The sequence below is a fragment of the Stegostoma tigrinum genome, chromosome 12 (assembly GCF_030684315.1).
Source record: "Stegostoma tigrinum isolate sSteTig4 chromosome 12, sSteTig4.hap1, whole genome shotgun sequence".
Taxonomy (NCBI): Eukaryota; Metazoa; Chordata; class Chondrichthyes; order Orectolobiformes; family Stegostomatidae; genus Stegostoma; species Stegostoma tigrinum.
In genome coordinates this window covers 63,576,375-63,601,960 of record NC_081365.1, presented here as the reverse complement: position 1 = coordinate 63,601,960, position 25,586 = coordinate 63,576,375, and the positions used below count along the sequence as shown (strand labels likewise).

The window sequence follows — 25,586 nt, the reverse complement described above, 5'->3', positions numbered from 1 at the left end:
TTCCTGCCAAGCCATTCATCATCCTGAGTTGGAACTACATCGCCATTCCTTCAGTATTGCTGGGTCAAACCTAGAGCTTCCTTCCTAATTGTACTGGGTTGTTAAACTCCAAGATGTGCAGACGTTCAAGAATGCAGCTTACCATGACCTCGCAAGGAAATTAGGGATTGGCAATAAATGTTGGCCTACGCTGCAATGTCCACTATGCATTAACGAATAATGGCATGATGCTATAAATTGACAATGAGGCATATTTTGTTGTTACCATCTGAATTTGGGCATTGTGCTTATAAAAAGGTATTTGAATTTTAGAGAAAATTAGAGGGTATTGAGGATGATTACAGCACTCTGCTATAAAGCAAGGCCAAGGAGTCCAAATATTAAATGAATCTGATACAGGTAACTATCATTTAAGTAACAGGGAAACATTTTTATTTTATGTTGCAACACTGCAATCTCATCTCCACAAGAACACTTGTATTTAACTTACCAATCCAGGTCCAGCATACCAACTGCCACAGGAAATCCATAAATGGGCAATTCTTAATTCAAACCAAAAATCGTCACCTTCTAAAGTAGATAGAATGACAATATTTTGAATTAGTGCTTTGACATACTGAGGTGAGTCAAATTTGATGTTTCTACTCAACAGCTTTGATTGTTTCATCGCAACCCACATCCTTCACTGCCAAGTCCACAAAGTCGAATAATTGAGGAAAATGATTTTCTTCTCTCACAGTGTTTTGTCATGCCCATTTGGTTACGAGCATTAGAAAATAACATCATGAAAAGGTTGTGGATTTAAGGTCCCTTCCGGGGCACAGGCACATTGTCTGAGGACAGCGCTGGCAGGGTGCTGCGAGTTAGAAGCCACGCATTTTGCATCACATATTAAACTGTGCCTGTGCCTCTTTGGCTGAAAGTATAAGGTGATCAAAGAACAGCAGTGCCCAATACCACCAAAACAGGAATGAACTGGTCATTCATCTCACATGGCGACTGTAGGATCTGAATGTGCGCTAATTTACTGCATTCATGTTTACACTTTAAAAGTGAAATGGGGTCATCTTGAAAACATTAAAGAAAAATCAGAAAACCTTCTGAAGAATATAAAGAAAATTGCATTTTTCATGACCCAAGGGCAAGTGAAAGGATCTTACTGTCAATTAAGTATTTTTGAAGTGCTGTCACTGTTATAAGGATATGAAAGCTACTACATCAAGTAAGTAGGTCCTTTTTATGAATTCCATTTTGATATGCCTGTTTCAAACCCAAGGGGGTCACCTGATGTATCAAATGACACATCATAGAAGACATGAACAGATTTATAGATGATCACGAAAACCAATCTTCCTTCCATTGAGATAACAAGGTGTAGAGCTGGATGAACACAGCAGGCCAAGCAGCATCAGAGGAGCAGGAAGGCTGACGTTTCAGGCCTCGGCCCTTCATTTCTGCTGCTTGGCGGGCTGTGTCAATCCAGCTCTACACCTTGTATCAGTGATAATGGGAACTGCAGATGCTGGAGAATCCAAGATAACAAAGTGTGAAGCTGGATGAACACAGCAGGCCAAGCAGCATCTCAGGAACACAAAAGCTGACGTTTCGGGCCTAGGGTCTGCTGCTTGGCCTGCTGTGTTCATCCAGCTTCACACTTTGTTATCTCAGCTCTAAACCTTGTTATCTCAGATTCTCCAGCATCTACAGTTCCTACCATCTCTTCCTTCCATTGACTCCATCTACATTTTCCACTGCCTTGGGAAAGCAGCCAACATAATCAAAGACCGCTCCCATTCTGGTTATACTCTCTTGCACCCTCTTCTATCTGGAAGATACAAAAGTTTGAAAACAGCTAACCAACACATTTAAGGACACCTTCTTCCCCGCTGTTATCAGATTTACAAATGGACCTCATTTATTAAAGTTGACCTCTGTCTGCACCTTCTTTAAAACCATGATGTGCAGGTGCCAGGACTGGACTGCATTGGACAAGGTCAGAAATCACTTGACACGAGGTTATGGTCCAACAAATTTATTTGAAAACGCATGCTTTCATAGCATGCTCCCATCTGAGAAAGGGGCAACACTCCAAAAGCTAGCATTTTCAAATAAACCCGTTGGATTATAACCTGGTGTCGTGTAATTTTTGATCTTCTTTTTAGCTGTAACACTACATTCTGCAGTCTATTCTATTACCTTGATGTACTTATGTAATGTGCGATTTATCTGGTTAGCATGCAAAACAATATTTTCCACTATATATCAGTACACCTGACAATAATAAATCAAATCAAATTGTATATTAATCAAAAACTATGTCCTCATTTAAGTGGTTCAATAACTACCTAAAGAACCACAGTGGGAAAATAAAAACTGCTTTGATTCCTCTTGTACAAATGCTAACAAACAATTTATGGCAGCTTCAGAATTTCCCATTCACACAGACCAGCCACCTCGTCTTTGCCATGGACGTGCTATCTTTTTACAAGCCCAACGTCCATCAAGATGATCTCAGGGTTCTCCACTTCTTCCTGGAAAAAAGGCCTGAATAAAACTCATCCACCACCACCTTCCTCCGTCTATCCAAACCCATCCTTACACAACTTCTCCTTTAACTCCTCCAACTTTCTTCAGACCAAAGGTATGGCCAAGGAGACCTCCATGGTCCCCAGTTATGCTTGCCTCTGCATGGAATACGTGGAAGATTTCTTGTTACAGTCCTACTCAGGTCTCACCCTACAACTCCAGCATATCAATGGCATCATCGGTGCTGCTTCTCTCTCTTGTCTCGAAATGGAAACATTTTCTCTCTACTTCCAATTTCCACCTTCGTCTCAAAAACTTTATTTGGTCTATCCCTAATCCCATCCTTCCTTCCTTCCTTCTGGGGATAGATTAGCCACCAATATCCATTAGAAACACGCCAACTCCCAGAGTTACCTCGACCTCACATCCTAACCTCTTTGAGCATTCCATTCCATTCTTCCAATCCATCACACATATTCTGGTAAATGCTCCCTTTTGCAGGGAGCGGCCTCAGAAATGTCCACCCTTTTCCTCAAACAAGCATTTCCCACCACCGTGGCTGGCAGGGCCCTCAGCCAGGTCTGATTCATTTCCTGCACTTCTGCTCTGGACTTTTCTCTTCCCTCTCACAACACCATTTGAGTCCCCCAGTTCTCACTTTCCACAACACCAGCGTCCACGACCACAGGATCACTAGTGCCATTTCCGTCACCTCCAGCGGGATACCACCACAAGACGCATATTCCTCTCCACTCTCTTTACAACATTCCACAGGGACCATTCCCTCTGGGACATCTTGGCCCACTCCCAACACCTCCTCCCACCCCAATGGCACCTTCCCTGATAATCGGAGAAGGTCCATTTACTTGCGCCATTCTTGGTCCAAGGTCCCTGTCAACTTCCAGGTGAAGCAGCAATTTTCCTGCACTTCACTCGATCTAGTCTATTGTGTTTGCTGTTCACAATGTAATCGCCTCTACACTGGGGAGATGAAACAGAGACGGAATTGCTGGTTTGCAGAACACCTACATTCTGACTTCAAAAATGACCCTGGGCTTCCAGTTCCGTGCCTGTTCAACACACCAATGTGTTCCCTGGTCAACACCTCTGTTTCAGGCTTGCTGGAGTGCTCCGGCGAGTCTCAGCAAAAGCACCTCATTTTCTGCTTGTGCACCCTGCAGCCTTTAGGCAGCACAGTGGTTCAGCAGTTAGCATTGCTGCCTCACAGGACCAGGGACCTGGGTTCAATTCCACCCTCAGGTGTGGAGATCTGTGTAGAGTTTGCACATTCCACTTGTGTCTGTGTGGGTTTCCTCCAGGTGTTATAGTTTCCTCCCACAGTCCAAAAATGTGCAGGGTAGGTGGATTGGCCATGCTAAATTGCCCATAATGCCTAGGGATGTTTAGGATACGTGGGGTTAGACATGGGAAAATGCAGGGGTAGGGGAATGGGTCTGGGTGGGATGGTCTTCAGAGGGCGGCGTGAACTTGTTCGGCCCAAAAGGCCTGTTCCCACACTGTAGGGATTCTATGGTATGTATAATTCACTATCGAGTTGACTAAGTTTAGAATCCAAACACCTTCCTCAATGTCCTTTACCCACCCTAGACCTTGTCATTACATTGGCTGCTTTCAGCAGAGCCAACCAGTTTTCACCTACTGATAGACTCTATTAACAGCTCTTTTTTCACCCTGGCTTACCATTATCTATCCCTTTGACTGCAAAACTGCCTTTTTTCTCCCTATAGCTCCACCTCCTCCTACTGCTTACTCCTTTACCACCCCCACCCAACTGAACATTCCACCACTGGTCCTCTGAATCGGGACGCCAAGGTTCAAGTCTCACCTGCTGCATCTCTGATCAAGCTGATCAGAAAATATTTACATACCAGCTTTCCAAAGTACAATCTGTTCCTAAGAAAGGTCACTGGACCCAATATGTTAATTCTGTTATCTCTCCACAGATCCTGCCAGACGTGCTAAATTTCTCTAGCAATTTCTGTTTTTGTACAAATACTAAATTTACTTGAAACTAAACAGTCTCAAGATCAGTCCATTTTCAGTTCTTCTCAGGTACAGTAGTGCCAAGTCACTGCTCATTTTAGGTTTGCTAATGTTTTTCTAGGACTCTGTTAAATATGGTTCCAAATGAGAATCATATTAGAATTGAAATGTTGACTCTGCTTTTCTTTCTACAGATGCTGTCAGACCTGTTGAGTAATCTGCAGGGCATTCAATTTTTATTTCAGACTTCCAGAATCCACAGAACTTTGCTTCTTTTTAACATGCATTAATAGCTCTGGAAAGGAACACTCTTGCCTATCCACCTTGATGACAAACTTGATAATCATAATGCTGGCAGTTAAGCTCATTATGACTTTTCATAAATCTCTGGGTGCAAGTCTATTTGTGAACATAGCTATAGCAAATGAGGCATTTAATTTATTAGATTTCATTGAATGTAAATGGCACACAATCAATTTTCAAGCACACATGTTGGTGATTTTTCAATGGCCAGATTGTCATTTCTGCAGAGAAGATGAGTTGTGTGTCAGGACCCTGCAGAATCCCCAAAGCAGCACTGTGCAATGGAACTGAAGGGCTATCAAAAATTCTAATGGACAATTACTGCACACCTGAACTCTTCAAAAGTATCCATTCAAATTCAAGAATTCAGAGGGCTCAGTGTAGTTAAATGAAGGGTTAGGAAGAGTTGTACGATTAAAAACCTATTCTAACTTGTGGGAAACTATTAAACTTACCTCCCAACTAATCACCCCCACAATGCCCGCAAGACACCTTACGCCTCTCAGATTGTAACCCAATACTCACCTCACTCCCCAAGGCTCAATACATCCTGTCTCCACTGGAACCATCAATCCCATCCTCCCCTGAGACCCACCTCCACCACTCTTTCACCCTCAAGACCCTCAGGATCCAGCACATGCTCCACCACCTAATTTTGGTTGCAGAGCCATTACAGCATGGAAACATACCCTTCAGTCCAACCAGTCCAGGCCAACCATAATACCAAACTAAACTAGTACCACCTGCCTGTGCTTGGTCCCTAGTCCTCCACACATTTCTTATTCATCCCCAGAGAAAAAAAGGGTTTCTTCAATTTGCTTGATTTCTCTAATGCTACAAACAGCCGCAGAGTAACATGGCTATTTAACTGACATTTACGGCTCCAATTATGATATTAGATTTTTTTCATCACATTGCAGATTAGGCTTAGGCCAATTGAATAACAAATGAAGCTAAACCTCTTTCATTTTAAGACACTTAATAGATCCCTGCAGCGACCATCTGTAAACTCAGGGGAAACGTACTTTGATGAATATCACTCTTCAGCCGTTTACATTCAAATCCTGCTTTTTATCCTACCCTTGCTCCTTCAGGCATTGTCACGTTGATAGGGTATGAGTCAGTGTACAGCAGATGTGTCCGGTTACACATCCATTCATGAGGCTCGCACAGGCAATGATTGCTAGCAGATAGTGGTGGGTGAAGAGTATGACAGTTGACCCCAGTTCTGATGTTGTTCTTAACTAGCCTCCACACACAAGCAAGAATCACTAGATAGAACTTCTAACCAGGAACATTGAGGTGTTCTGGCCAACAGTAATGTTCATACAGCTATCCTGGTTCAAATCACCATAAATTCAGCTATCATAACATTAATGTTCTGGTAAAGAAAATAAAAATGTAAAAGACAACTATTATTTAAAATATTAATACACATGCCCAATATTCAGGCACAATGAAAGATCAAATGTAATGTGCAAATAGTATATGTTTGGCACTGATTCAAAAGATAAGGCATAAATCAAATTGATTAGAAAAGAAATGCTTTCATGCGATAAACGTAGTTTTCCATCAAAGTCTTATACATCTGTTCATGATGCTGAAAATCTGTCCAACCATTCTAGCGTGTATGTTATTAATATGGTTTAATTCTTTCAAATTGGGACAGTGAAAGGTTTGCTAAGGGAATTACTCTCCTAATCTGCTTTTGATTCTCACTGAACATTCAGACCAACTAAAAATTAAAAGGCTTGTGCAAGCTTTATCTGGACTCAATGTATTACATGAATGTACCAAAATCCTTCCATTGCTTGCACAATATAACAATATGCACTGTAGTCATGCACAGGGAAGTCACAGACCAACGATTCCATTAGGAATTTAGAAAAGTAAAAGGATCCCTTTACCCAAATGGTTCCATATGAATAAAAAGGACTCTGCATTTTTGAGAACTCCTGGCTGGCCTCCACTCTTCCATCCTTCATGAAAACTATGCTCAACAAAACACTTGTCAATATCCCAACCCACACAAAGTTGCATTTGTTCATTACCCCTTTGCTTCCATTCCAGCAATGCCTCAATCTTATCATCATTATGTTCAAACATGTCCGTGGCCTCATGTCTCATGACCTCTTTAACCTTCTATTGCTTTAAAGCCATCTAAAAGTTGTGTCCCTCTGACTTCTTGTATGTCATTCATTCCCATTCTAGTTACTTGCTGTTGTGCCTTCAGTCAATTGGAATTCCCTCTTTGTAACCTCTCTCTCAATTTCTCTCACACAAGAGCAGAATTGCAAAAAGAAAGTGGACTGATTTCTCCTCCTCGAAGTAACAAGTTCTTGAGAATGTTTCATTTACTTTGTTTCCCCAACTGTAAAGGTCATCTTCAGACACTTGACAGGCTTTCAGAAAGAGACTGATGGGGCAGAATCTTGCACTGTTAATGGATTTGCAAAGCCAGTGAGAGGTTTGTGTTGCAGGTTCTAAGGAAGTCTCACAGGATTTGCTGGAACAAAAACAAAGTTGCTGGAAAAGCTCAGCAGGTCTGGCAGCATGTGCGGAGGAGAAAACAGAGTTAACGTTTTGGGTCCGGTGATCCTTCCTCAGAACTGATGAGAGACTGGAACGGAAATCCCATCACAGAGAGTAGCAGAACTTCTTCAAGGTAGGCATGCCTGGAAGAGATGTGGCAGTGAGTTAAATACTAATAAAAACCAAAAGAACTGAAGTTCTGAGGAAGGGTCACCAGACCCAAAACGGTAACTCTGTTTTCTCCTCCACAGATGCTGCCAGACCTGCTGAGCTTTTCCAGCAAATTTGTTTTTGTTCCTGATTTACAGCATCCCCAGTTCCACAGGATTTTCTGTAGTCATGCAATGCCAAGACCACTGGTGGATCTTCACCTGGAATTATGTCCCTGGGGACTGAATGTCTCTCCTAACCAATCAGAGGTTAGGCACATGCACACAGAGAGGCACGGCTGGAGCCACAGGAGTGCAACCCTGAGACAAAGATTTCAGGAACAAGGGCAGTAGTTTAGATGGGGTAGGGGGATAGTATTTCAAAGTGTTTTTGGAGGGGGAGGGGATCTGGGGGATCAGGGGCAGGGGCAGGGGCAGTAGCAGTAGGCAACTGTCAGCACCTACATCACCCACCCATGTCCAAGTGCCCCAACCAGACACAGCGAGATTTGTAAGATAATAAAATGTGAGGCTGGATGAACACAGCAGGCCAAGCAGCATCCCAGGAGCACAAAAGCTGACGTTTCGGGCCTAGACCCTTCATCAGAGAGAGGGATGGGGAGAGGGAACTGGAATAAATAGGGAGAGAGGGGGAGGCGGACCGAAGATGGAGAGTAAAGAAGATAGGTGGAGAGAGTATAGGTGGGGAGGTAGGGAGGGGATAGGTCAGTCCAGGGAATTGTGGCTGAATTGAGCAAGAAGCTGGGCAAGCTATCAATTAAAGGGGATGATTGCTTGTTAACTGCTTACTCACAGGACAATTAACTTTATTGATATTCAACTTTCTATCTTAGCAAATGTGCCAAACAAACTAGTCGTCAAGAAAATTCGACTTAGACTGGTTGCTGCGGTCTCTGATCCATTTACACGACACTTCTGAACTTCAGCTCAGCACCTCAGACTGCACCAGCACCTATCACTGTAACACTGCAGAAAAGACACATCAGGGCCATGCACCCAGCTCACAGACAAGACCAGGCTGCATCTCTGTGCTCTTTCCTTGCTGTCATAAGGCTCACTCACTCTCAGCCTATCTGGATGCTAACAGGATCTCCGCCTTGCATTTCCTCTGCCAACTCCGGCAGGCTCATGGACCAAACGTCAGGCAGCTGACTACCTACCTTGACTCTTTTTATCTATTGTGGGGGCTGACTTCCTCCTGGAATGACAGAGAAGCCAGTATGAAGGGTGACACAGTACTGGTGCTGGTGGAGAATGTCCTGAGCAAATGAGCAGATAGCACTGAGGGCATGCAGGGTTAGTAGTGTCAGCAGGGATTGGGTGTGTAATAGTGATTGAAGGAAGATGCTGCAGGCAATAGTTATGAGAAGAATGAGCCTTGGTGGGAATTGGGTCAAAGATAAACTGCAATATCAGAGAGAAAATCTTATGCTGGTGGAGTGGAAAGATCAATAATTTTCTTTTTACATTGCTGGGTACTCCTCCAGTCATCTGACACTGTACTGACTCATATTGTACTTCTTCAAACATTGAGAATACCACAAATCGTAGCAGTTAGGTTGACACAGGACATAAGACCCCATTCCTCCTCTCATCCAAAAATCATGTTTTTGCATACATGGTTGATCCATAGTTAGCTCAGTTAGTTGGCTTGTATGGCAGAGTGCTACCAACAGCATGAGGTCAGTTCCTGTACCGGCTGAGGTGACTATTAAGATACTGCCTTCTCACCCTGATCTGTCACTCGAGCTGTGATGACCCTCAAGTTAAACTCACCACCAGTTGTCGCTCTCTTATGAGATAGAGTCATCGAGTTGTACAGCACAGAAACGGACGCTTTGGTCCAACTTGTCAGCGCTGACTAAATATCCTGAACTGATCGAGTCCCATTTGCCAGAATTTATTTCATATCCCTCTGAACCCTTTTAAAATGTTGTAATTGTACCCACCTCCACCAGTTGGCCTGGCAACATCCTCTGCATGAAAAAATTTCCCCTCGGGTCCTTTTTAACTGTTTCCCTTCTCACATTTTACCTATGCCCTCTAATTTTGGACTCCCCCACCCTAGGAAAAAGACCTTAGCTATTCACCCTATCCACACTCCTCATGATTTTAAAAACCTCTATAAGGTTACTCCTGAGCCCCCAATGTTCCAGGGAAAAATGTCCCAGCCAGTTGAACCTCTCCCTATAGCTCAAACCTTGCAGTCTCAGCAACATCCTTATAAATTGTTTCTGCACCCTCTCAAGTTTAATGACATCCTTCCTATAGAAGGATGACCAGAATTGCATGCAAAATTTAAAATGTGGCCTCACCAGTGACCTGTACAGCCACGACATGGCATCCCAATTCTACACTCAAATGTTCTGACCAATGAAGACAAGCGTGCCAAATGCCTTCTTCACCACCCTTCTACCTGCAATTCCATTTTCAAGGAACTATGCACCTGCACCCCTACGTCAGCAATACTCCAAAGCGCCCTACCATTAACTGCATAAGTCCTGCCCTGATTTACCTTACCAAAGTGCACCAACTCACAATGATCTAAATTAAGTTCCATCTGCCACTATTCAGCCCATTGGCCCATCTGACCAAGGTCCCATTGTACTTTTGAGATAATCTTCTCCACTGTCAACCACACCAACTATTTTGGTGTCATTGCAAACTTACCAATCATGCCTCTTTTTTTACATCCAAATCATTTATCTAACTAAGAAAAAGTAGTGGATCTAGCACTAATCCATGCGGCACACCATTAGTCACAGGCCTCCAGTCTGAAAAGCAACTCTCCAGCACCACTCTCTTCTTCCAAGCTTCAAGCCAATCTTGTATCCAATTATATACAATGTGCTCTAATCTAACTAAGCAGCCTACCATGTGGAACAGTGTCGAACATTTTGTTAAAGTCTATATAGACGTAACCTACCCCTTTGCTTTCATCAATCTTCTTTGTCTGATTTTCCTCTGGGGTTACAGCTACTGGAACTACTATACTCTCTTAGTCATCAGCTTCACATTTTCACCGCTCAAATGCATGTTTTACTACTGGTACTTTATACTGGTCACAAGTGATTAAGCAGGCAAAATTAGCCCAGCTACAAAAGATATGGAAGGCTCTAAGACACATGAACTCTATACATCAGAGGCAAATGACATATCAACGTGGTAACTACCCACATTCAGGCAAATGGTTCACTCTGAAACTTGGTTCTATACTCTAATCCTAACCCTCATTTTTGGAAAGATTCTGAGGCTTTAAAGGTCAACTTATATGCCAACATCTGCAGTAATTCTCAATTACTGGATGAGTGGATCTCCAAAAACACTCAAGAAGACTGACGCCAACCAGGAGAAAGCAGCCGATTTGATCGGCACCACATCCACAGGCATCCACACCACCAATGCTCAGTAGTAGCAGTGCGTACAATCTACAAGATGTACTGCAGGAATTCACCAAAGACCCTCAGCGGAACCTTCCAGACCCATGATGATTCCCATCTAGAAGGACGAGGGTAGCAGATACATGGGAACACCACCACCGCCAAGTTCCCTTCCAAGCCACTCACCATCCTGTCTTGGAAATATATTGCCGTCCTTCAGCATTGCTGGGTCAAAAACCTAGAATTCCCACCTCAATGCATGGAGAGTCAACCCACAGCAGGTGAACTGCAGCAGTTCAAGAGGGCAGCTCACCACCACTTTCTCAAGGGCAACTAAGGACTGGCAATAAATGCTGCCAGGCAGCATCACCCACAAATGAATAGAAGAAGTATGACAAAATTATTTGAAGGTTTTGTAAAGCTGGATTTCAAGATGAATATGATACTACCTTCACACAACTTTAATGCAGTCCCTTCATGAACGATTAAGTAAGTTGCTGACAATATTATTTTAGTGACCGTCATCTGCCTACATTGCTATCTCCAAAGACAACGCTGAAAACTTATAATACAATTGTTACAGAGAAGCTATAATTCCCTGAAATCCCCAGTGATGTAAGGACTGAATCCCACCTTATTTAACTAATATTTCTCAATGAACTTATATAATGCAAACTCATCGTTTATGTTCCCCCTAATCGCTTTCAAATTTGTCTTCAGTCTTGATTAACCCGTCCAGCCCATATTTTCTCCCTTTTTGGGTGCAAGATGGCAACACAGTAAAAGGGCTGCGAGCGGGCTCTTGCCCATGGCCCCATCCACTCCCATATGCTTTCCTTTTTTGTTTTACTCATGCTTCTGCTCTTTGCTTTTGCTTTACTCTTCTTTTTGTTTCTTTTTCTGTGGCGGGTTGGTTGGTAGCACTGGTAATGTTAGCGGGAGTGGGCCGCATGCAGAGTCACACATGTGGCTTCTCCTGGCACTCAAAGGCCTCTGGCGGCGGCAGTAAGGTCATCCTCCTGGCGTTCAGGGCGAGCGACAACTAAGATCTTGCAGTGATGGGAGATGGCACACCGGCAGCAGTGGACTCTTCCTGCTGGCGGAGCTGGCAAGGTGCAATCTGCAGCCAAAGCAGGACTTGTGGCCCAGCAGAGGTCTGGCCTGGCAACAGTGCAAGGGGCTGTTGATTGCAGAGTGAGGTGGACTCAGCAGTGTCAGCGAAGTGGGCGAAGCGGTGAAGAAATGGCACTGAAAGCGGGGCGACTCCATTGGTGGTTCTGGCACAGGCAGCAGTATGGCGGTGGCAGTCTCCCTTGAGGCTAGGTGCCAACATGGACCGGGTCAAAAAGACTGATACCCTAAACTTTCTACATCTTTATTTTTCTAATTTATTCTGATGACCTGCAGTGTTGGAGTGTTTATTTCTGCTAGGTTATCAAACCAGGGTCTACAAGCAGATTTTAATGCACTCTCACTTTCACCACTAGGTGGAATCTGGTGGATTTATTATTCTCATTATGCTAACCTCTGCTCTCAAGATGTCTAGATATAAAATGCAACAGTACACTTGTATGAATGATATTTTGAAACAGCTTCCACTCCACCTTAACATTTGTACTGCCTGATGATGATGAACTGAAGTTAGATAGGTTTTCTAACATCTGTCAATGTTTACAGTTTGGATGTACCTCTGATCATCAAGGAAGTAGGGACTGTTACAAGATCTATGGTGTGGTGACTAGCAAAACATTAGTATCTAATGGTTTTCCTGAAACAATTGACAAGGCTGGACATGGGGCTATTATTACACAGCTACACAAGGCATTTTACCGGACGTGGAAAGCCCTGCATTGATTGAAACAATGTCATTAACACCAACTGACCCTGTTTTGGGGAATGTAAGTTTCTGCCATGGCTTCATAAGTGACAAAACAGGTTGATTCTTGACGAACAGGTCGGTGTCCCATGATGTCACACAATCCAGACAGCAGGATTTGCACACTTTCCTTTCCAACTCACCATCTCTCTTTCTCATCATTCAAACACAGCGACTCCAATTGTGATGATGCTTGATAGGCAAGTTTTCGCCACTTTTAATGACCGGTCCTCCTCTCAAGTTATTAATGCCAATGCTGTTGCCCTGCAAGGAGAGCTTCAGTATGTCTTTATGGTATGTTCTCGTACTTTACTGGAAATCTTCCCATTTGAGGGTTGAGAAACAAGAATTTTGCAAAAGCAAAGCTTCTCCTCCATCTAGACACAGCACCCATCCTGCAAATGATGCAACCATCTTCAAAGCACATCAGAACAAAAACAGAGGTATCCCAAATCAACAATAGATGGCAAGAATCTCTACAACATTTGTTTACTTAATAATTCCTGAACATAATGACAGGAGGCTTGTGGGATTGCAGTACAACTTCAGGACAATTCAGTGGATCAAAAACATGGTGTCTGATGCTTGCCAAATTCAGAGAAGTTAGCTACAATTAAAGCTGATATCTTAAGGTATTTCTTAACTTAACCAAAGCTTTCAGCACTATGAATTAGCCAAAGTTTAGGAGACTCTTAAGAAAATTTGGTTGTCTGGTTTTGTTTTTGATGGTTCTGAAACAACTCCATGTTTGGTTGTGGCACAAAGTGTATTGAGGTTACTAAGCATTTGCTGTTTTGAATGATTTGACGTAAAGATTTATACAGGTCTCAGATCTACTTATACTCATATGTGGCTCTGCTGGATGATACAGCAACAACTTTCAGACAGTCACAGATATCATTCCATATAAGAACAACCTTGATGATATATTAAGATCGGGACCTATGTTTGAAGTCTTCCTACAAATTATACATTGATATTTGTGTGCTGGTGATTGTGCATTTATTACTTTCAATTGATAATAGATGAATTTGGGCTTACTGCTAATCTGATGAAAACTAAAGGAATATATCAGGCTATTCGTCAAAGGCATACTGGCAGAAGTGCACTGAATGCGGTTAAGAAGTTCAGCCATCTTTGCAGGTAACTAACCAATAATGCAAGGATCAATAACTGAACACAAAAACAAAGCCCAAGTGAAGCCTTTGGAGGTCTGCCAAGCATTACATTGAAGTTACCAATTACCTGAAAGATTAAGTCATTATTGTCCATGCCAAACTCAAATTTGGATATGAAACATGGACAGTGTCAAAGTGTCTGGAAGGTAGTAAGACCAAATCATGAGTACAAAGTACTGGAATGTGCTGACAACATTATTAATGAGACTCAGATAATCTACAAGATGATCATTGATTTTTGAGGAATCCTGGTGACTGACAAACAATGGTACAGAGGTAGAAGAAGTGAAAGACTTAGTAATGCAATACTGTGCCAGTTACAAACCAGAAAGGGAAATGGAGTACTTAAGAGGCGACGCCATTTGCAATAACTTATCCTGCCAGAAACCTGTCACTTGAGGCTAATCAGAGAAAACGCCTCGTCACTTTTTTTTTCTTAGTCATCCAGAATTCCACCCATAAATATCCGTACAATTCTTTGATGGTACCGAGATCACCATTCAATGAGCACCATTCTGCTAATACCTGTGACCAAACCTCGACAGTAACCCATTGTTTGCAAGACACATTTGCATTCCTGCGGATGTGCTAAGTTTTAGATTCATTCTTACTCTTGAAAGCAAAATTTGATTAATCACCAAGAAAACATCACTAGTTTACTGCAGACCTAATTTGTGGTTATAATAAAAAGGCAAAATAGAGTTGTTCACTGGTGTTGTTCACGTTGTGATCTTCCAATTTAATAAATGTCACAAGTCCAATAAGAATTGTACCTAGGAGGCAACAATCACAAATTGCTCTAAATACCAATGTTTTTCTCCCATGAAGTATGTAAGAAATGTATCAAGTTAAAGGAATTTAATCAATCTAAGGATCCTAAGGGAAGAGCATACCATTCACAGCTAACTGAAGAAATTAAAGGTCATTTCAAATAGAAAGAAGAAAAAACAAGCTATTCTGCAAAGATGAAAAATCAGAATATTAAAAAAGCAAAAACTAAAATATACATAAAAGCAATGAGAAATCAGTGCAAGAGAGAAAGCTAACTAGAAACATAAAATACGGATATTAAATTTTTCTGAAAAGTAGTTAAAAAGGAAAAGAGTGGTGAACCTTGAGCGACTGAATCTGGGCATTTACTAATGGAAAATAACAAAATAGCAAATGAATTGAACAAATAATGTTGCATCTGTCTTCACGGTGAGTGAAACAAATAATATTGCAGAAATAATTACCAATTAGAACATGAAAGTGAGTGCAGAACACTGGATAATTATAATTGCCAGGGAAAGACAGATACTAAATTGTTTGAACTAAAATCTGACCATCTCCAGGCCTTGATGGATTTCACTTTAAAGTGGCAAATCACATTTCTTCAAAATCATCCCTAAGTCCTGGAATGGTCCCATCGGGTTGGAAATCTGAAAATGTTATTCCTCTATTCAGGACAGGAAGGAAACAGATGGATGAAAACTGGACTGGTTCGCCTAATATTTAGCCTATGGAAAAAACTGGTACATTTATATCAGGGCAATGAGAAAATCTTAATGCAATTAGGGTATCCACATGGTGTTGTGACTGAGAAATTGTATTGACTATTGTTCTTTAAGGTAGTAACAAACAAAATATAGGGAAACTAGTTGATGTACCATATTTGGTTTCTGGAAGTCAGTTGACAAAGTCGCATATCAAAGAATATTGTGCAGAGTAAGAAATCATGGTATAATGGGTAATATATCAGCATTGTTGCAGGTTTGGTTGTCTAATGGTATGCATTTTTGTCAAGTTTGTAACAAGCAGTGTGCCCCAGGGGTCATTATTGGGACCTCAATTATTTACAATCTATATCAAAGACTTAGATGAATGTTGCCAGGTTTAATTGATGATACAAAGATAGATAGGATGTAGAGTTGTGAAGATGACACAGGGAATCTGCAAAGGAACGGAGACAGGTTGTGGTAAGAAGTGAACTTGTTCACTTTGGCAGAAAGAATAGAAAAGTAGTCTGGTAATAAAAGGTTACTGTACAGATTCAGCAGGAACATAGGAAGAGAAATTGATTGTTTGTCATTTACTGCACTAACTGAAATACAAAAATAAAGATGTATTGCTAAGTTCCATGGAATGTTGGTGAGGCCACACCTGTAGCATTAAGTACAGCCTTTGTCTCCATACTTAGGAATCAATCTAAATGCGTTGCTGTAGTTCAAAAAGATACACTCCAGTAATTCTTGGGATTCTGGAGTTATCTTAATGGGTGCACTGGAAGCCCCCACCCTCCCATGAAGTTTAAACCAATCACTGTGCCTCCTAACGTAGCCTCTGAAACCTGCATCCTCAACTCCTTGTCCCCGCCACAGAATGCCTATCCCTCCCCCTGAAAAGGCCCATTCCTTTCTTGTGGCACTATTGGGACAGCAAAAACTCACAGTCAATCAAAATGGCTGGCAGCTCCTGGGGGTGGGACATCATCTTACAGAGGGATCAAGTTCCAACTCTCAGCATATTTAGCACATACACAGCAAATTATTGCGATGAACTGCCTACATTCAAAGTCAGTTGGTTGAAAATGGGCCTTTCTAATACCGGGGGGCTGGAGGATTTAGGAATAGGCCTCACTGTGGAAAATTCTTTATGATTGAATACAATGATGAATGCAGGTTATATCCTCTTGCTGGAAACTCTGGGTTGATTGACTCCATTTCATCTCCTCAACCGCTTTCTCAGGCTGAGCCAGATTGTGCAACATCTTGGAGCACTGTTTTGTCCCCAGATGAGGTGCAAACCTCTCACGCTATCCACAACAAGGACCACTCATTTCTATTTCTCTAATACCATCCACCTTTGCTTCTTACTGAGACACTGCTGGAACTCTTATCCATGATTTTATCTTTCAACTTGGACTCATTAGTCCAATTTCTTCCTTGCCAGCCCAACATGTCTCACACTGGTCCAAAGGCGTCCACTAACCTCGGCATTTTACAAACTGAACCAACTATACACCTGAACTTAGATGATGCATTTCTGTCAGCTTTGAAATTAGGGGGAAAGGAGGGGAGGGCAATGATTGACTACAATCATAATCAATGTACGTATGCCTTTGAGTGTAGGCCATGACAATTCATCCTCATTACACATCACCAAATTCAGAATTTCCCTAGTGGGCTCTATCACAAGCTGCCATGATCAGTTGAAAGGTGGACCAGGTACATCGGGCCAAATGGCCTCTGCTGGGTCTTGCTTCTTTGATTTTATGGTAATAGCTGCAGACATGAGAGGAAAGTCTAAGATAACAAAGTGTGGAGTTGGATGAACACAGCAGGCCAAGTAGCATCTTAGGAGTACAAAAGCTGACGTTTCGGGCCGAGACCCTTCCCGAAACATCAGCTTTTGTGCTCCTAAGAAGCTGCTTGGCCCGTTGTGTTCATTCAGCTCCACATTTTGTTATCTCGGATTCTCCAGCATCTGCAGTTCCCGTTATCTCTCAGAGAAAAGTCTATGTTGCAGTCTGAGATAAAGGGAACTGCAGATACTGGGGAATCCGAGATAACAAAATGTGTAGCTGGCTGAACACAGTAGGCCAAGCAGCATCTCAGGAGCACAAAAGCTGACGTTTCGGAGGGTCTAGGCCCGAAACGTCAGCTTTTGTGCTCCTGAGATGCTGCTTGGCCTACTGTGTTCATCCAGCTCCACATTTTGTTATCTCGGATTCTCCAGCATCTGCAGTTCCCGTTATCTCTCAGAGAAAAGTCTATGTTGCAGTCTGAGATAAAGGGAACTGCAGATACTGGGGAATCCGAGATAACAAAATGTGTAGCTGGCTGAACACAGTAGGCCAAGCAGCATCTCAGGAGCACAAAAGCTGACGTTTCGGGCCTAGACCCTCCGAAACGTCAGCTTTTGTGCTCCTGAGATGCTGCTTGGCCTGCTGTGTTCATCCAGCTACACACTTTGTTATCTATGTTGCAGTCTGTCAGTTTTTTTCAATTTAAGTATTCCAATACTTAAAACTATTCTCCAATTCTCCAAAGGAAAAATGGGAAGTGAAGCATCAAAGGCAACAGATTATATGAAACCAATCCCTAAAAGTGGACAGTGAAGTGTAAATTAAAATAGAATCTCCAATTTAACCTCCAAGCTTCTGCCTTAGAACCATCAACCGATAAATGTAATAGCTTTAAGGACAATTCCTTGATAGTAATAAAATTGGATTCATGTATTTTAGCTTTTCTGCTTAAGGAATGATAAAGCAAAAGTGACTGTGATTGAACAATACATCTAACCTCACCTCTAATTCCAAATCAGCAATAAACAAAAGTTCTTTCCACTATTAAAGCAAATTTAATTATATTGTTGGTGTTCTGATACGTTTGGCTCATGTTTTACATTTTTTGTGAGTGTATTATGCACCTGAATTTTGATTGACATTGATGAGCCATCACAGCTTCTTGTACCATTTCTTATTCTTGTCCACCACTTTAATCGGTTAATCCAGCATTCCTCTGTGGCTATTGCAGGCTGGGCGCTGGTACATTGAAAATTACAGCCTGAGGATAATGCACTCCTTTTGTTACTTCATTGCCAAGGGCCGGAATTTGGAGGAATATTGATGGGCCATCTTGTGCTTGACAACTTGTATTCATAACAGTACCTTCACAGTAACATGTCCCAAAGCACGGCATAGCTGAGTTAACAAACAAAACTTGACACCAAACCACATAAGGAAAGAACAAATGATCCAAGCCCTTTTCCAGAAAGAAAGCCTCCTGGACAGTTTTAAAGGACGAAATAAAAATATAGAGGCATGGAGATGAAAAGATGGAATCCCTGAGCTTAGGGTGCTGGCAGCTAGAGGCACAGCTCTTAACTCTGGAGCAATTAAAATTTGGGATGTCCAAAGGTTGAAATTGGAGGAGCACAAAAATCATGGGATGATGCTGGAATGGAGGAAGTTACAGATTTAGGAAAAGATGAGGTCATGAAAGCAATGATAAGTATTTTAAATTCAAGATATTGCTTAGCAGGGAGCTAACTGAGGCACATGAGCACAGGAGATGATAGACATATGGGACTTTATGCAAATGCAAACCAGGGCAAGCCCAGCAAAAAACCAATGCCGCTGCATTCAGCGATTAGCCTCCAGACTGAATGATTAGCACCACTGCATCTGGCTGGCAGCATTTCCTAAAGTCCTGCAGGCTTCATTTCCAGCAAAGCAGGTGAGATCTTTATCCCACGTGACTGGTCATTGTTTTGAAAATTAACCAGAAGTTAAAATTGTGGTTAAAGTCAAATCCAAAATAAATAGGCTGCAAAATAACCCATCAGTAATTACTGGTTACTATCTAGGGTGTAAAGCCCTGGATGTGAAAGGATAGGAAGGTAAACAACTGGGACATTATTATTCCATTTTGTCCAAGATAACAAAATATGAGGCTGGATGAACACAGCAGGCCAAGCAGCATCTCAGGAGCACAAAAGCTGACGTTTCTGGCCTAGACCATTCATCATTCCATTTTGTCCAACTTGGTTGCCATTTATGAAATGATGCCTGTCAATAACAGCATGCACGTATTTGCATTTTTAAAAATTGTTTAATTGAGCCAACTGGAGAGTAGGTATTGATTTAATTCTGTGTCAACTCCCGAGGGGAATAAATTGTTCCACACCACCGTAAAGAATGCTCCAAGTGCCAACTCAGAATGCCACAACCTGCAAACCAATTGCTAATTTATTGGATACTAACACAACCTGTATTATCACTCCCATCTGTTAGGTATGAATATGGATAAGAGACTCAGTTTAGCTGTTAATTTCATGCTGAAATGCTTGTTCATAACAACTATGTATTTGCTAAAGTTTAATTACTAATTTGCATTGTGAAAATCAAACCAATTTCCATTGAGCAGGCAGATATGGATACTATTTAAATATTATAATAGATTTTTATTTATTAATTTATCCAAGATATATTAAATTAAACTTGCAAGTTGGTTTTCAATAAGGTCAGCCTGACAAATGACATAGGTGCATTGGATGCTTGGGCTGATACAAGACACGCAACTGCTCAGGAATTCTGGTAATATATTGAGAAGAATCTTTTTTTGAAATGCAAGTGGTTTCATGCTGTTATTACCATGACTCACTGCTGACTTGCAGACAAAAATAACAAAAGTCAAACACCAGAGCTAATTTGAGCTGCAAACATACTGAAATATATAATTGGTGTAAAAACACATCGATGCAAATAGGCTTAAGGATGAAATTATTCCGCTTACGACAATGACGACAATGAAAAAGCTTTTGGATTTTCTGTTTGCACTTAGTTGAAACACATTTGCAGTAGAGGGACAGGAGAAGATGATTTAGCCATTCTACGTCATTATTCCACAGGCCACATATGATCTACTCTGTCATGGCCTCTACACAACCAACAACAAAAAAAAATCACTTGACAAAATGATTGCAAAGATTTTCCAGAGGTCTTTGTTTCTAACAGTGAAGTTGAAACAAATAATTGTAAGCTCAAACACCTCAGAATTCCTATCCAGAAGAATTCAAAACACCAATGTCAATAGAGACATTGCAGGATGCAACATCAACTTATGTAACTGAAGAGGTTCCCAGTTTGAGGGAAGTCTCGTATGGTCTGTCTGGTTGGAAAATGCAATTTTAAAGTTGAAATAATGGAGGAAGTATTTTGTATACTGACAGAGATTCCCCAGGCTTTTCTTCTCTTCTGCTAGGAGGATTCACTCAGATGGAATTTACTGTACAATACAAATCACAATTATACATTCTCTGACATATCTAACTGTTCACTTCACTGCTTCTGTTATTTCACAAGAATCTTGAATATAAATTACTGAGGCTGGTCATCGACTCACTTTCACATGGGAGAGAATTATATTCTTGATTGAAGCTTTTTTCTAATTTTGTGTTTCATTTAGGGGCCTGAGTACAATTTTGAAAAATAGTGTAAAATGTTGAAAAGAAGTTGATTGTATATTCAGCTACAAAATAAATGCAAGGAGTGTTGAAAATTGAGTCATAGGGGATGTTTCACGTCTAATTTATTCTGTTCATGATTGTTCAGCTGGTTGCTCTTTATGTACTGGCTTGAATGCATGGTTAACCAACACTGACATGAGTTCTTGGCTTTTACAGGGGACATTGCCTCAGACCTTTAGAGCTCATTTTGAATGGGTAGAAGACAAATTCCAGATAAAATGTGACTCTGAAAGTGAAAGTGGCTTCAGACTACTCTTTTCAGCATGGGATGTAAGATTTTCCATGTTTCTGAATTTTGTTTATAAGCATTTAGGAATTTTCTTGCAAGAACCAACTTCTGTGTATTCATTACATTACATTTGTTCTTACAAAATTTAATTTCAAAATTAGTGCAATTGGTACATATTTGTAGCAAAAACTGGAAGGCAGGTTATTATTTGAATGGCTATAAATTGGGAAAGCGGAATGTTCAACAACACCTGGGCATCCTCAAGCAGCAGTCACTGAAAGTAAGCACGCAGGTAGTACAGAAGGTAAACTGTATGTTGGACCCTCGTAGTGAGAGGAAATTGAGTATAGGAACAAGGATTTCTTGCAGCAATTATACAGATCATTGGTGAAGCTACAGCCGGAATACTGTGCGTCATTTTAGTCCCCTTATCTCAGAAAGGATGCTCTTGCAATAGAGGGCGTGCAGCAAAGATTTACCAAATTGATTACTGAGATGAGAGGTCTGATGAATGAGGAGATATTGGGTTGGTTAAGATTGTACTCATTGGAGTTTAGAAGAATGGGTGGGGGGGGAGGGGAATCTCATAAAAACATATAAAGTTCCAACAAAACTAGACAGGTTACATGCAGGAAAGATGTTGCCAAAGATTGGGAAGCCCAGAAACAGAGCTCATAAAAATAAGGGGAAAATTTTTCAGGTCTGAGAGGAGGAAAAAATATCTTCTCCGAGACAGAGATAAGCCTGTGGAATTCTCATTACAGAAAGTGGTTGACGCCAAAACTTTGTGAGTTTTCAAACAGGAGGTAAATATAGCTTAGTTGAAAGGATCAGGGGTATGGGGGGAGGGCAGGATTAGGATATTGAACCTGATGATCAGCCATGATCATAATGAATGGTGCAGCAGGCTCAAGGTGTTAAATGGCCTAGTGCTGCTCCTATCTTCTCTGTTTCTACAAGTGCAGCCACAGGAACATGGGCCAAAGGACCCTGTACTGTTCTAACAGGAAGAATGCTCAAAACAGTGAAATGAAATTAGAGTAGATAGTAATTGTCAAGCTAGTGATAATATTAGGTTCAGTAGCCTGAAAGGCCTCCTGCTGTTTAATAAAAACTATTACATTTCCTATGGAATCCGTATTGAACACATATTGTGTCATCACTTCTTGTGTTAGTAACATATTGATGGCTAGTAATAGATGGGACGTACTGTTGTGCCCTTACCTGTATCATAATTCATTGTTGTACATATTATTGGATTATCTAAATTAGAATATTTTAAAATCATCATTTTTTTAGAGTAACCAAACAAATTTATTGCAATTAGCCTGCCAAGAATTTTTCATACCATATAATCTTAAAACTATCAGGTTTTGCAAAACTGTTAGTTAAAAACAGCATTCTATTCCCAACTCACTTGAAAAAAATAAAACTGTTAACATCACAGAAATCATACTAACAAGTTACTCAATTGTGGGCAGAGTAAGGGACCACCTCTTGCAATCACAGAGCCCTTAAAACTTCCACCCTGAGGGCATACCAAGAATGTAACCAGAGCAACACAAATTTGCGAATTAAACCTTGAAAAGAACTTACAAAGACAAAACAAAAACCAGTCAATTCACATTTGAACGTGAGCAGAACAGTTCGGAAGGAGCATCACTAGACTTAAATCATTACAGCTGCTTTCTCCCCACAGATGCTGCCCCAGACCTGCTGAGTTTCCCCAGAAATTTCCGTTTTTGTTTCAAAGCACTTTGTTGCAAGCCAATGATTGGTCAGCCAAAGGGGTTTGACATCATAAAGACCATTCAATCTCTCTTTTCCCTGTACAGTCAGTGTTAGGGCATTGCCTGACTGACACTTGATGCCTCAATGGTGAGTCAACCCTCTGCAAAGGCCCTTTAGGGCAAATACAATATCAAATAAAATCCAAAAGAACTGCAGATGCTGTAAATCAGGAATAAAAGCAGGAGTTGCTGGCAAAGCTCAGCAGGTCAGGCAGCATTCGTGGAGAAAAATAAAATCAGAGTTAATGTTTTGGGTCCGGTGAATTCTGAGGAAAAGGCACCAGACCCGAAACATTAACTCTGATTTTTTTGTCCACGGATACTGCCAGACTTACTGAGCTTTTCCAGCAACTTCTGTTTTTGACCCACATCAATATCACCTCTTTACCCAAAAGTGGCACAAATAATAGCCTAAATTTCGAGTCAAGTTGTAAAGCCAGCAGAACATGAGCAAGTTTGACCCTGGAAGAGGAGCAGGCAGCACCAGTCACATGAGAAGAGTTTTCTGGATCGAGACGAAACTCCATGCAGTCAAACTAAGGGCTACCAAATAGCTATTCCAGGTCTTCTTTCAAGACTCCAAACTGGTGAGCATCAAATTGGGCCAAAACAGTGCAGGCAATAGATTTCTCATTTGGTATTCTAAGCTACAAATAAGGACATATGATGCTGCTATACCTAATAAAGTAATTCTATCCTTTGTTAGGGGTAAAAACATTCAACATGTGCCACAATTCCTTTATCTGCACTTCATCATGGTCCAGTGTTTACACTGCAGTTCCTGAAATGACAACTTCTCTGGAACGATGATCTCACAAAGCAATCTCAGCAGGTTAATGAAACTCAAACAAAAACATACTAAACTAGATATGACAGCAGACTTTCCTTCCTTCTTAATGGTTTTTCTTATATCACATTCATTCATATTCGTGCATGCTCTCAAACAATCTTTTTGAAGAAATCAAAATCTAGGTGAAGGCCCAAGAGTCATAATACAGCACATGGCGAAGACTGAAATGAAGATGACAAGACAAATCAAAAATTAATTATCAAGTGCCACCAAGGGTTTTTCAAAGGCAGCAGATGATAAAATTAAGTGAAGGCGGAGGAAGCTAGAAAGTTTTATGGTGCTAGGGTTCTGGGAGAAAATAGAGACGGATGACAGAAATCGATGAAGCAGTACAAACAGTATGAAATAATAATTTAGTAGGATGAGGAAGGAAAGTTGGGAACAGCAACAACTGTCTGAGTTGATAAAATAGTGGAAGAGGATGCAAAGGACAAAAACAAGCCTATGTTTGCAAGTGACAAAATAACACCATTGAAACTAAAATAAATTTCCTCCTGATGCCCCTGAAATTAAATTTCAAATTTTGACATGGGTTTGATGCTCATTGTTCTCCGGGGCCATGATGCATCCAATGGTTTACAACACTTTTGCCTCATGGATAGACATACTATAAACTGCACCTCTTTGATCTTATAAACCAGAAATCGTTGCTTGTTAATCATGTTTAGAAATATGAATCGGGTTTGCCACTTTTTCGTTCATAAAATGAAATGGGCTGCGATAGGAATGTCATTCTTGATGACTGGTGACTGACAGTTTAAGTTTAGCACCAGCTGTCCTTCTTCAATGAGACAGCAGCCCTATGATCTCCTGAGACTTTGGCATTTGTTGCTTCATCATAAGACAGAAGGAGGAGATGCAAATGGACTTCTTTCTTATAAATTTACATGTCTGATTTACATTTTAGAGCCTTGTAGAAAGGCCACTCAACGAACCAACTATGTATTCCAAAATCTGATTAGTGGAAACCTTGTATTATTCTGGAATTTCTGCATTATAATCAACATCATTGAGATAGAGTGGCCAAACACTGAACAATGTTTAACTTTTTTTTGTATCTCAATTTTCAATGATGGTCTCTGGATTACATCATGTCATTAGATCAAAACTAGCACCAGCCTATAGTCTATTATAATTTTGTACAAAGCATGAAGGAATGGATTAAAAGGAAATCCAACTTTGGAACCTACTTGATGTAGCAATCTCTGCCATCCTTAGTAGTCGCCATCTCCCATCCATAGGGAAGCCCCTGAGAACAGTTCCAGTTCGTTGGAGAAGGTAACCAGCCTGAAGACTTTGCTCTGTGGCTAGAAATAAGAAAATTAATTGATTAAGTTAAAAGTTTAAGTATCCATATTTCTTTACTGTTAATTTCACCCTTCAGCAGCCATAAGAAAGGTTAATGAAGGATGTAGTGTAATGAAGGACCAGGAGTTATTGCTTGCTAACATAATTTACTGAACAGAGCAATTCACCTTGTATTTTTTTCAGGATCATCATCTATGACTAATGGTAGCAGACATTCAGTGAGCTATAAAAATGTTTGTTACACACACACCCTGATTCCCAAGTTGATCCAAATACAGAAGCATTGCAGGAGCAGGATTAATCAAACAATTTCCCTAAATTACCCATCACTATATTTCCAAAGTGCTTGGTTGGTTGTTAAGTGCTTTGGGACATTGTGAAATCATAAAGACATTGTATAAATATACTTTTTTCCCTTTAAACATGTAA

At 41.0% G+C, this 25,586-nt stretch overlaps 1 protein-coding gene across 8 annotated transcripts in view; it reads right to left on the bottom strand.

Annotated features, from left to right (window-relative positions):
- frmpd4 (FERM and PDZ domain containing 4) overlaps positions 1-25,586 on the bottom strand; it is a 586,853-nt gene that overhangs the window by 261,477 nt on the left and 299,790 nt on the right. For 7 of the 8 annotated variants that reach the window (XM_048541183.2, XM_048541176.2, XM_048541178.2 and 4 more), the window contains exon 2: positions 25,040-25,156. In XM_048541183.2, the coding sequence (XP_048397140.1) occupies positions 25,040-25,156 (117 nt within the window). Of the gene's footprint in view, positions 1-25,039; positions 25,157-25,586 lie in introns of those variants that run through there. The other variant, XM_059650371.1, reaches the window with a different exon arrangement.